Source organism: Oncorhynchus mykiss, chromosome 16, assembly GCF_057628025.1.
Source record: "Oncorhynchus mykiss isolate SJ-2025 chromosome 16, ASM5762802v1, whole genome shotgun sequence".
NCBI classification, from domain to species: Eukaryota; Metazoa; Chordata; class Actinopteri; order Salmoniformes; family Salmonidae; genus Oncorhynchus; species Oncorhynchus mykiss.
Window position 1 is genome coordinate 25559529 of NC_143037.1, and position 12285 is coordinate 25571813.

A 12285-nucleotide genomic window follows, 5' to 3' on the forward strand; every position below is an offset into this window, starting at 1 on the left:
ATCTCACATGAAAAAAAACAGATTGATACTGTATATCTCACATGAAAAAAAAACAGATTGATACTGTATATCTCACATGAACAAAAACAGAACAATATAGTTGCATTCTTAAAAAGATGAGAAGAACGTTGACATGAGTATATGGTGAACACTTCATTACAATCTCTACATTTCATCTTGATTTAATGGAGTAAAGTTGTCACGTAACAAAAAAGTTAAATCAAACAAAGGCTGAACAAATACTATACTCTACCCATGCCTTTGTCCTTCTTATCATATGCTTGATTATCAGCCTATTAACATAATTTTCTACTCTCCTGGTTCTTCTAAAATCAGCCCTTGAAAAACAATATACGTCATAAGGAAGGCTGCGTCTATACTTGAACAAATCACATCAAATGTTATTTGTCACATGCGCCGAATACAACAGGTGAACAGCAGCAGCAACAGTCAAATACTTACTTGAAAGCCCTAACAACAATGCAGTTTAAAAAAAGGAAAACATTTAAAATAATTAGTTACAAATAATTAAAGAGCAGCATGAAAATAACAATAGCGAGGCTATATAAAGGGGGTACCGAGGGGGAATAGGTTTTGTCGTGCCCTCTTCACAACTGTTTTGGTGTGCTTGGACCATGTTAGTTTGTTGGTGATGTGGACACCAAGGAACTTGAAGCTCTTAACCTGCTTCACTACAGCCCCGTCGATGAGAATGGGGGTGTGCTCAGTCCTCCTTTTCCTGTAGTCCACAATCATCTCCTTTGTCTTGATCACGTTGAGGGAGAGGTTGTTGTCCTGGCACCACACGGCCAGGTCTCTGACCTCCTCCCTATAGGCTGTCTCGTTGTTTTTCAGTGATCAGTTCTACCACCGTTGTGTCATCAGCAAACTTAATGATGGTGTTGGAGTCGTGCCTGGCCGTGCAGTCACGATTGAACAGGGAGTACAGGAGGGGACTGAGCACGCACCCCTGAGGGGCACCTGTGTTGAGGATCAGCAATTGCGGATGTGTTGTTACCTACCCTTACCACCTGGGGGTGGCCCGTCAGGAAGTCCAGGATCCAGTTGCAGAGGTAGGAGTTTAGTCCCAGGGTCCTTAGCTTAGTGATGAGCTTTGAGGGCATAATGGTGTTGAACGCTGAGCTGTAGTCAATGAATAGCATTCTCACATAGGTGTTCCTTTTGTCCAGGTGGGAAAGGGCAGTGTGGACTGCAATAGAGATCATCTGTGTATCTGTTAGGGCGGTATGCAAATTCACGTGTGCTCCCTCTCCGGCCTCTAGGTCACCAGGCTGCTCGTAATGGCGCACTCCTGTCACCATCGTTACGCACAACAGCGCATTATGCCACTAACCTGGACTCCATCACCTCTTTGATTACCTGCCCTTTATATGACATTCCCTTTGGTTTCTTCCCCAGTTGTCATTGTTCCTGTTTCATGTCGATGCACTGTTTGTGTTTCTTCTCGGCTGAAGCCGAACGCGCCAGGGAGGGGGTACTGTCACGTATGCTCTCTCTCCGGCGCTCTAGGTCGCCATGCTCCTGCGCCTCAGCTGGATCGACGGGTTTCCCACACCTCAGCAGAGGTGACTAGTCCGATCCTGATCCCCGGGATCGTAATTTTGGACGGCATCCTGTGGCTGGAGCCATGCGTTGGGGAGGGGGTACTGTCACGTGTTCTCTCCTTCCTCTACGTCACCAGGCTGCTTGTTATGGCGCACACCTGTCACCGTCGTTACGCGCAACAGCGCATTATGACACTCACCTGGAATCCATCAACTCCTTAATTACCTGCCCTTTATATGTCACTCCTTTTGGTTTCTTCCCCAGTCATCATTGTTCCTGTTTCATGTCGTTTCGTGCGCTGTTTGTGTTTCTTGTTTTGTTCATTTATTTAAACGTATTCACTCCCTGAACTTGCTTCCCGACTCTCAGCGTACATCGTTACAATCACACAGCATGTAAAACCCCCAATAAATCCCCTGCAACTTACTTTCCGATGCACGCACAACATTCAGACATTCGTAACATGCGTCTTCTCTCTTATGACGATGACAACACTCTGACCTGAGTGGGTGGGTGCAGTGTCCAGATGCGCCTTCTCGAGTGCTCTGATTGGTTGGGAATGGCAGGGCTATGAAGGGTGATTGATAACTAAGGTAGGCTAAGCAGCCAAACTAATTGTACTTAAGGGAAACTGAAGGGACTGTGAGGGGAAGTTAGTTAGAGGGGAGAGGAGCAGGATGGCCTTTTTTACAGCTACCCCAATATTTCTTATGGAAATATTAACATCCACGAAAAGGCCTCTAACCTAAATGGTAAAGTTTCTAATTGGGGCCACAGTATTTAAAGGGCCAAAGAGTCTGAAAAGCCACAGTCCTCGAGTGGAAGCTTATTCCTGGCGGGCCTAATCCTACCCGGCAGGATAGTCAGGGCTTAGGGACCGCCCCGCGAGGGAGGTACACAGATACGCAGAGACAGTCCTGGGCCACCCCATGGGGGAGGACCCTCTAAATCAGCTGCTGCCGGGAAGCTGGGCCCCATTCTTAGATGCTGAGTGCAATGCCAGAGGCTGGCCACGGCTGAAGCCTACTGCGGCGGAGAAATGTGGCATGACAGCTACAACTGTCGTTGGAGGATCATCAGGGATCTGGAGGCAGGGGCTGGCTGGGCCCCAGAGACAAGGTCAGGTGGCCTCCCACATGGGAAGAGTTGAGGGTCATCCAAGGCAGGGGGCGGGTGGCCCCCCAGAACTAGAGACAGCAGGCCCCCCGGGTCATGGAACGGTGGTTCACCCAGGTCAGGGAGCTGAGGGCCTAGCAGGGCAGGGGACTTGGAACAAATATCTCAAATCTGAGGACTGCAAGCCAGGCATGGTGGGAGGCTGCAAACCTAGCCAAGCAGGGAACATATAGTCTAGCGCTAAAAAGGCGACTGGGTGCAAGCTGAGGGCTGCAAACAGTCTAACTTCACACCTAGAGAAGCAGATAACTCCAGGTCTAGCGGGACGGGAGACTAGGACTAGGGCAGGTGGTTGGGCATGTAGCACTGACCGAGCTGACTGCTTGCCAACTGAGGCTGGGGGCTTAGTGCTGAAAACTTTAGTCTTGACAGGGAGAATGTCTCTGTACCTGACAGGGAAACCAACTCTGGACCTGACAGGGAAACCGACTCTGGACCTGACAGGGAAACCAACTCTACCTGACAGGGAAATCAACTCTGGACCTGACAGGGAAACCTACTCTGGACCTGACAGGAAGAACGACTCTGAACCTGACTGGGAGAACGACTCTGAACCTGACAGAGAGAACGACTCTGAACCTGACAGGGAGAACGAGTCTGAACCTGATAGGGAGAACGACTCTGGTTCTGACAGGGAGAATGACTCTGGACCAGCCAGCAAAACTGATGCTGGACTTGGAGAATAGTAGAGCTCTGAGACTACTAGAGAAACTGGTACCTTTTGAGCCTAGCAGGGCAGGAGCCTGATGACCCACCTGGGCTAGGGACAAATGCTGGAGACAACAGACCTAGTGCAGCTGGAGACCAATGACCTAGTGCTAGGGACTAGGGCAGACGAGGGCTGCACAGGTAACTTGTGGCTTAGCAGGGCAGAAGGTTCTAAGCCTGGTGGGCTAAGGAGCTGTGGGCTGACTATGTCTGGAGACTGCAAGCCTAGTATAACAAACTTGGGACCTAGTAAGGCAGGAGGCTCTAAACCTGGTGGGATAGGCAACTGCCTACCAACTAAGGTAGCGGAGAGTGATCTGAGCAGGGCAGGATACACTAGACCGACTTGAGGGTCAGGACATACTTGGCCTACTGGGAAGGCAGGGAACTCTAAACCTGACCCTACCGGGAAGAAAGCTAACTGTAACCCTACCAACAAGGAAGGGAACTCTACACCTACCATAGAGGCAGGCTCCACTGGACCTACTTGAGGGGCAGGACACTCAAAGCCTGGACACTTTACACCTGCCAGGTAGCCCCGAAACTTTAACTATAACCCTACCTGGTGGGCAGGGAAGTCTAACTCTACCGGGAAGGAAGGGATCTCTGACCCTACTAGGAAGGAAGGGAACTGGACAACTAGGTCAGGGGAGACATCAGGGGTGACTTCTGGTGGGTCACCCGGGGTAATGTCTGGCAGGTCCTCTGAGGTGAGGTCTGGAGGTAGCAGGAACTATCACGCTGGTAGCAGGTGGGCCAGCAGGGACTCCAGGCCTGGGACTGTCATGTTCCACCAGGCTGTGACTGGAGAGGCCCCAACGTCTGGTCTGTACTTCTTCAGTAGCTGCAGGCTGTGGCTACATCCAAGGAGTGGGTGAAGAATCCAGCGCCAGGAGCAGTGAGGGGCTCTTGGGGGAGAGCAGGTGGAGTCTTTGTGGCTGAAAGTTCCAGAGTACCAGACATTCGCACCTCGACTAGCAGGGGATCCCCACTGTGAGGAGAGGACGACTCCGCAACGGCAACCAGAACAGGCCCCATGGCAGCGACTGGCTGTGACCGGAGCGGGAGTCTCCTTAACTGTGGCTAGTTGAGGAGCTGGCTAAGGAGGGTGCAGACCTTGGTGTTGTGGACTGTGCATTCTGGAGTTGTCTTCATCTGCTGGGGAGCTAGGCCACTCTGGGGAGCAGAAGCGAAACCGACGGATCAGTGCCTCTGGCCAGAGGGGCCTAGAAAGATACAACAAATGCTCCAGCCAGGGGGGCCTGGAGCGATAAAGATTTGTAGCTAGGCCACCTTGGGACGTAGTAGCGTCCCAATGGTCCCATGGAGGTGGCGAACACTCAGGCCTGGAGTAGTGTCTCTCAGTGGAGTAGGAGTGATGGTGCTCCCATGGTGGTGATGATGGCTCTAGGCAGGGAGGCGATACTGGTGCTCCCGCGGCGGTGACCCAGGTCGGGGGGGACTGTCCTCCTGATCTCTTGCTGCTCATGACGCAGGTACTCCCTCATCAGTATTCCCTCATCAGATCCCAACTGGTGAGGGTGGGGTCATTCCCTGACCATTGAGGAGGCCTGGAGCAGGGCTGGTAGTCTCTTAGATGAAAGAGGTGTGTAGGGCCTCGCAACTCATCTTCCTTAGATGCATGGCGGCTTCATGTGGCGGTGTGGACTGAGGTGGGTGGTGACAGCATCCTCATACGTCTTGGGGATGCAGGATAATTTGTCTGCATCCTGGAGCGCGGAAACAACTTCTCTTCTGGGTACTTCAACATTTGAAACTATAGCCGATCAGAATCCGGCTCGAAGGACCATGTAAAAACTATTGGTCGCTAAATCCTGAGAAATGACGGACCGTGTAAAAAACTGTTGGTCACTAAATCCAGCTCAAAGGGCAATTGTTTAAATATACATATATATATATATATATATATATATATATATATATTGGTGAGGGATAACTAAGATATGCTGAGCAGCCAAATTAACGGGACTTAATGGAAACTGAAGGGACGGTGAGGGGAATTATTGTGTGCCCAGCGGGAGTGTCCTACCACTGGGCACACACTGGTTGAATCAACGTTGTTTGAACCAATGTGGAATGGACGCTGAATTGACGTCTGTGCCCAGTGGGTCCCAATTGAAGGCAACATTTTTTTTACACCATCTGTGTTTACACAAAGGGAAGGGATTCTTAAGGACACACTCTGCAAATATTTCAGTGATTTCAAATAATTACGTATTATTACCAAAAAACATTACCATAGTTACCAAAGTTAGAATTTCTAAAGGAATGGTATATCAAATCATATATTTGTTTCATGAATCAAATAGAAAAATTAAATGAAAATAGTCAAACAAAAGGATGTGATGCCTTTGCAGCCTTTGAAAATAGTTTAATATTTAATGGATAATGATTCATCAGTGCTTATTCATATAGGCTTCTAAAACATATGTTCCGCCCTCTCAAAGTCCAAGCTCAGACAAAGGTAAAGGCATGAGGTAGCAGCTGATCGACAGATTAGATTGGCAGTTGTGCTGTTTGATAACAAACCAGGACCAGACCTGTGCTTCATTGGTCAAACATGCATAATGCACAAACAAGATGGATGAATCTCAGCCCTATTTCATTAACCAGTAGGGCTGGTTAAAAAGTTTTAAAGGCCCAGCGCAGTCAAAAACTAGATTTTCTGTGTTTTCCACACTTTGAGGTGAGGTTGGAATAATACTGTAAAAATGTGAAAATCATGATGCCCTTTAGTGTGAGATCTATTTGAAAAGACCGCCTTATATTTCAGCCTGTTTTGGTGGGATGGCGTTTTGGCCTGCCTGGTGACATCACCAGGTGGGAAATGGGTTACTGTACCAATAGGAAAGAGAGTTCCAAACCTCTCTGCCAATAACAGCTAGTTTTCAGTTTTCCCCTCCCCACTTAGACCACTCCCAGACAATCCTAGCAAAATTCTTGCTTGAGAAATTGTTCTTTGCTAAGAAGTTATTTTTATTTCTTTTTGACCATTTTAATTGAAAACAATCACAGTAAGGTACTTAACTGTTACCCAGAAATGATTTGATATTGAGATAAAACTGGCTGCATTGGACATTTAAAGAAATTGTGTCAACGATATTGGACATCATACCTGCTGTATTTCAAAATAGCCCATTAAACGGTATTATCGTATACCGCCCCAACCCAAGCTGCGTGTGTGGGCATGAATATGGGAATCTGTGTGCTTATCTACATGTGTGTAGTAGGGTCCTCTCCTTTAACCACCAATAGCAGGGTGTGTGCCCGCCCATCTCTAGCTCTGAAGAAGCCTAAAAGGCCTATCATTAAAACCAACATTTCTCTTTACTCACCATCAAAGACTAGACATGTTTACTCTGTAATAGCTATGGGCAGAACCTAGTTTGAGAATTCAGTTCAGCACAAATCACTTGGACTTTTACAGGAATCATGCATGTCAATGTGAGATTTTCATGAAAATGTGAGTTCCCCACACCAATCTAATGTTAGGATTCTTCCCTAGTGTCTCAGTCAATTAATGAAGCATACAGATCCCTCTGCAGTTCTGTAGAACACAAAATAAATACACCCTGTTATATGCTCCAAAAGTGTAATTTATTAGGATAACGTTGCGACCCCAACTTTTACTTTGCCAGGACAATGTTTTCACTAAAACGTTGTCCTACTAAATTACACTTTGGGAGCATAATACCAGTGTGCAGATGTCTTTTTTTTCTACATTATCCTCTCTAATCCAGCACCTGGGACAAGTGTTTTTATGGATGTGAGCATACCACCCTACTACTTCCCTATTCAGTTCTTGCTTGCTCCACCAGAGCCCTGCACTCCTGTGGTAGAGAGCGCAGATAATGTGTGCTTATAGAGTCTCTACCAGGGCCCGACACTTATTTTGAAAGTGGTTGCCAAGCTGGGTAACCAAGTTGGTTGCTAAATCACTTATTTGGTCCATTTTGGTAGCCCTGGCAACTGGGCAGTGGGCAACCATTAATGTCTCCACTGTTTTCAGTGAGAAGTAGAGATAGACAAATAATATTAGCTAGCCTCACAGATGAATGGGAAATATGAATATGGCTTATTTTAGACAGTTTATTGCACTGTGTGGGATTACCTAAGGAAACACACATGTACACACACACACTATCCATTTGCGGAAAAGAGGTGGTCAAGCAAACATGTTGAAAATACAGTAGTGTCTGCAAACACCTCTGTCCTATTTTTAGGCCTCCCTGTTTGCATTTGTGTGTGTGTGTGTGTGTGTGTGTGTGTGTGTGTGTGTGTGTGTGTGTGTGTGTGTGTGTGTGTGTGTGTGTGTGTGTGTGTGTGTGTGTGTGTGTGTGTGTACACCCACATTATTGCCCATCCAGAAGCCAAACCTACCTTCACCAAAATGACAGCTCACCGACAAAACAAACCAAGTCAAATAATTGTAGCTTGTATTTAGCTGGTAAACTCCCAATATTTGTTGCATAACTTCCACCCCACGAAACAGTAGAGACTTACAGGCTACAATGGATAGAGCAGTGAATGGACATGAATGAGCTACAACCATGTAATGGCATAGAACTACAAAAGCACAATATGTACGATTCTATATGATAATATACTGCAACAATAAACAGTAGGCTATGACACAGCAATACTCGATAACATTGACTGTATCTAATAAGCATATACTACATAGTGGAGTAGGCCAATGACTAGCATGTTTGCTAACAAGTGGTGAGTGATGAACATGAATTTCTCCAGGCCCTATGTTGCAGTCAAGGCGTAAGTGGCGCTATGCTGTCAAATCCTTCCACGTATTTCTAGTTTTACCTGCTGTTTTCAGCAACTGGTATTTTAGAATTTGGTTGTCAGATCAGAAGGTTTGCTAGCAAGAAACTATTTAGCTAGCTTCTAACCTAGTTTTTGATATGCAATGCGATCTCCTTCTAAAGAACAGTGACGTGTGTCCTGACGAGAAAGGTAACTTTTCTCGCTATGCCAGACAAAATCCCCCCCCCCCCCGGAAAATGTATCAGCACCCCCACCCCAGAACATCTTCCCTCGTCAATGCATACCCTAAGCCTAAGACTAAAGTGATAATTGGAGGTATACAAACAGTGCCATTCAAATAAATCTCCCTGAACCGATTTGTTGAATTGGAGATGTGTATGAAGACCTTTGTGAAGAAGAGAGGGGCTCAGTAGTGTGTGCACCAAGAGTCTATAGTGTGCTTGGAAACTGTCTAGCTACTGCTCTCAGAACGATGCCACCTAATCACACACACTACGAGAAAAGATAGCAGTGCCCTGAAGACCTGTCAGGAGATTCACACCTATAGCACTCTACTGTGTGTGATTACTAATTGCTTGTTTGCTAATTCAGCTATTTGCCTAATGTGCTTTCTTAATTTAGCAGACTCTCTTAACCAGAGCAACTTACAGTCAGTAGTGAGTGCATACATCTTCATACTGGTCCCCCATGGTAATTGAACCCACAACCCTGGCATTGCAAGCCCCATGCTCTACCAAATGAGTCACACAGGTGTCATTTAATTTGTTCTTCCCTTTCCCTCCCTCCCCCTCCCTCCCTCCCCTCCCTCCCTCCCTCTTTCAGTCTCGGTCACGGACGTGGAGTGTGTACGCGAGGGCTTGCAGTCGGAGACCCTGCGACAGCTGACGGGCTCAATTCCCGAGGGCCAGTGTCTCACTGTGGTGTTCAAGGGGGCCAGGAAGAGTCTGGACCTGCGGTGCCACACTGACGAGGAGGCCCAGCGCTGGGCAAGGGGCATCAGGACCCTCCAGGAGAGGGTGGAGAACATGACCCAGAAGGAAAAACTGGACAAATATCCTTTATGATTGATGGTGACGATGAAAATGGTGATGATGATGACAAGGTTTTTTCTGGATCAAAATTAGGTTTAGGTGGTGGGTGTGGTCATGGGCCTCAACTGGCAGTTTCATTAAATAGTACCCGCAAAACACCAGTCTCAACGTCAGCAGCGAAGAGGCGACTCCGGGATGCTGGCCTTCTAGGCAGAGTTGCAAAGAAAAATACATATCTCAGACTGGCTAATAAAAAGAAAAGATTAAGATGGGCAAAAGAACACAGATACGGGACAGAGGAACTCTGCCTAAAAGGCCAGCATCCCGGAGTCGTCTCTTCACTGTTGACGTTGAGACTGGTATTTTGCTGGTACTATTTAATGACGCTGCCAGTTGAGGACTTGTGAGGTGTCTGTTTCTCAAACTAGACACTCTAATGTACTTGTCCTCTTGCTCAGTTGTGCACCGGGGCCTCCCACTCCTTTTTCTATTCTGGTTTGAGCCAGTTTGCGCTGTTCTGTGAAGGGAGTAGTACACAGCGTTGTACGAGATCTTCAGTTTCTTGACAATTTCTCGCATGGAATAGCCTTAATTTCTCAGAACAAGAATAGACTGACGAGTTTCAGAAGAAAGTTCTTTGTTTCTAGCCATTTTGAGCCTGTAATCGAACCCACAAATGCCGATGCTCCAGATACTCAACTAGTCTAAAGAAGGCCAGTTTGGTTGCTTCTTTAATCAGGACAACAGTTTTCAGCTATGCTAACATAATTGCAAAAGTGTTTTCTAATGATCAATTAGCCTTTTAAAATGATAAACTATTCCATAAAAAAATCTGCCGTTTCCAGCTACAATAGTCATTTACAACATGAATAATGTCAACATTGTATTTGTGATCAATTTGATGTTATTTTAATGGACAAAAAATGTGCTTTCTTTCAAAAACAAGGACATTTCTAAATGACCCCAAACTTTTGAACGGTCTTGTGTGTATATATATTTATGTAAACTCAGCAAAAAAGGAAACATCCTCTCACTGTCAACTGCGTTTATTTTCAGCAAACTTGACATGTGTAAATATTTGTATGAACATAACAAGATTCAACAACTGACACATGAACTGAACAAGTTCCACAGTCATGTAACTAACAGAAATTGAATAATGTGACCCTAAACAAAGGGGGGGTCAAAATCAAAAGTAACAGTCAGTATCTGGTTTGGCCGCATTAAGTACTGCAGTGCATCTCCTCCTCATGGACTGCACCATATTTGCCAGTTCTTGCCGTGAGATGTTACCCCATTCTTCCACCAAGGCACCTGCAAGACATTTCTGGGGGGAATGGCCCTAGCCCCAACAGGTCGGAGGGTGACCCAACAGGTCGGACGTGCTCAATGGGATTGAGATCCGGTCTCTTCGCTGACCATGGCAGAACACTGACATTCCTGTCTTGCAGGAAATCATGCACAGAATGAGCAGTATGGCTGGTGGCATTGTCATGCTGGAGTGTCATGTCAGAATGAGCCTGCAGGAAGGGTACCACATGAGGGAGGAGGATGTCTTCCCTGTAACGCACAGGGTTGAGATTGTCTGCAATGACAACAAGCTCAGGCCGATGATGCTGTGACACACCGCCCCAGACCATGACGGACCCTCCACCTACAAATCGATCCCGCTCCAGAGTACAGGCCTCGGTGTAACGCTCATTCCTTCGACGATAAACGCAAATCCGACCATCACCCCTGGTGAGACAAAACCGTGACTCGTCAGTGAAGAGCACTTTTTCCCAGTCCTGTCTGGTCCAGCGACGGTTGGTTTGTGCCCATATGCAACGTTATTGCCGGTGATGTTTCGTGAGGACCTGCCTTACAACAGGCCTTCAAGTCTTCAGTCCAGCCTCTCTCAGCCTATTGTGGACAGTCTGAGCACTGATGGAGGGATTGTTTGTGCCTGGTGTAACTCAGGCAGTTGTTATTGCCATCCTGTACCTGTCCCGCAGGTGTAATGTTCGGATGTACCGATCCTGTGTTGTTATACGTGGTCTGTTACTGCGAGGATGATCAGCTGTTCATCCCATCTCCCTGTAGCGCTGTCTTAGGAGTCTCACAGTATGAACATTACAATTTATTGCCCTGGCCACATCTGCAGTCCTCATGCCTCCTTGCAGCATGCCTAAGGCACATTCACGCAGATGAGCAGGGACCCTGGGCATCTTTCTTTTGGTGTTTTTCAGAGTCAGTAGAAAGGAAACTTTAGTGTCCTAAGTTTTCATAACTGTGACCTTAATCACTTGTTACTTGTTAGTGTCTTAACGACCATTCCACAGGTGCATGTTCATTACTTGTTTATGGTTCATTGAACAAGCATGGGAAACAGTGTTTAAACCCTCTACAATGAAGATCTGTGAAGTTATTTGGATTTTTACGAATTAACCTTGAAAGACAGGGTCCTGAAAAAATGACTTTTTTTTTTGTTGCTGAGTTTATATATATATATAGATAGAGAGAGCGAGCGAGCGAGCGAGAGAGAGAGACCCTAGATGATGATGATAATGGTATCGACGTGGATATACAGTATGTTTTCAGAGGCGTCATGCCCATTATTGTGTAATAAAGCATTTGACATATTGGTCTGAACTCCCTCCATTCACCACCCACCGATGTGCAGTACATCCTTGGATGATCCAAAGCAGCCCTTTTGACTGTCATGTGGAGAGGGTGCTATAGTTTAATCTGTCCACAGTTGTCCTTGACTGCGTGTGGTCACCTGGATCCGTGGCTACCTGAAACGGGCCGACCTGAACCATGACGAGAAGCTGAGCTACGAGGAGGTCCAGGGGCTGCTCACCATGATCAACATCGACCTAAATGAAGAGTATGCGCGCAACCTCTTTAAGGTGAGCAGACCATAGACATTATTTCCCCTAGATTCATTTCCAGCCCTATAGCAACACCCAAGCTCACTGGTACCAAAATTGCCAAAGATGCCAAACTCTTTTAGAAAGGGGGG

The 12285-nt window shown here is 46.7% G+C and overlaps 1 protein-coding gene across 3 annotated transcripts in view; it reads left to right on the forward strand.

The window, feature by feature from the left end:
- plcd3b (phospholipase C, delta 3b) overlaps window positions 1-12285 on the forward strand; it is a 53895-nt gene that overhangs the window by 22762 nt on the left and 18848 nt on the right. For all 3 annotated transcript variants that reach the window (XM_090202401.1, XM_036946605.2, XM_090202400.1), the window contains exons 3-4: window positions 9073-9301; window positions 12043-12172. In XM_090202401.1, coding sequence (XP_090058527.1) covers window positions 9073-9301; window positions 12043-12172 — 359 coding nt within the window. The remainder of the gene's footprint in view (window positions 1-9072; window positions 9302-12042; window positions 12173-12285) is intronic.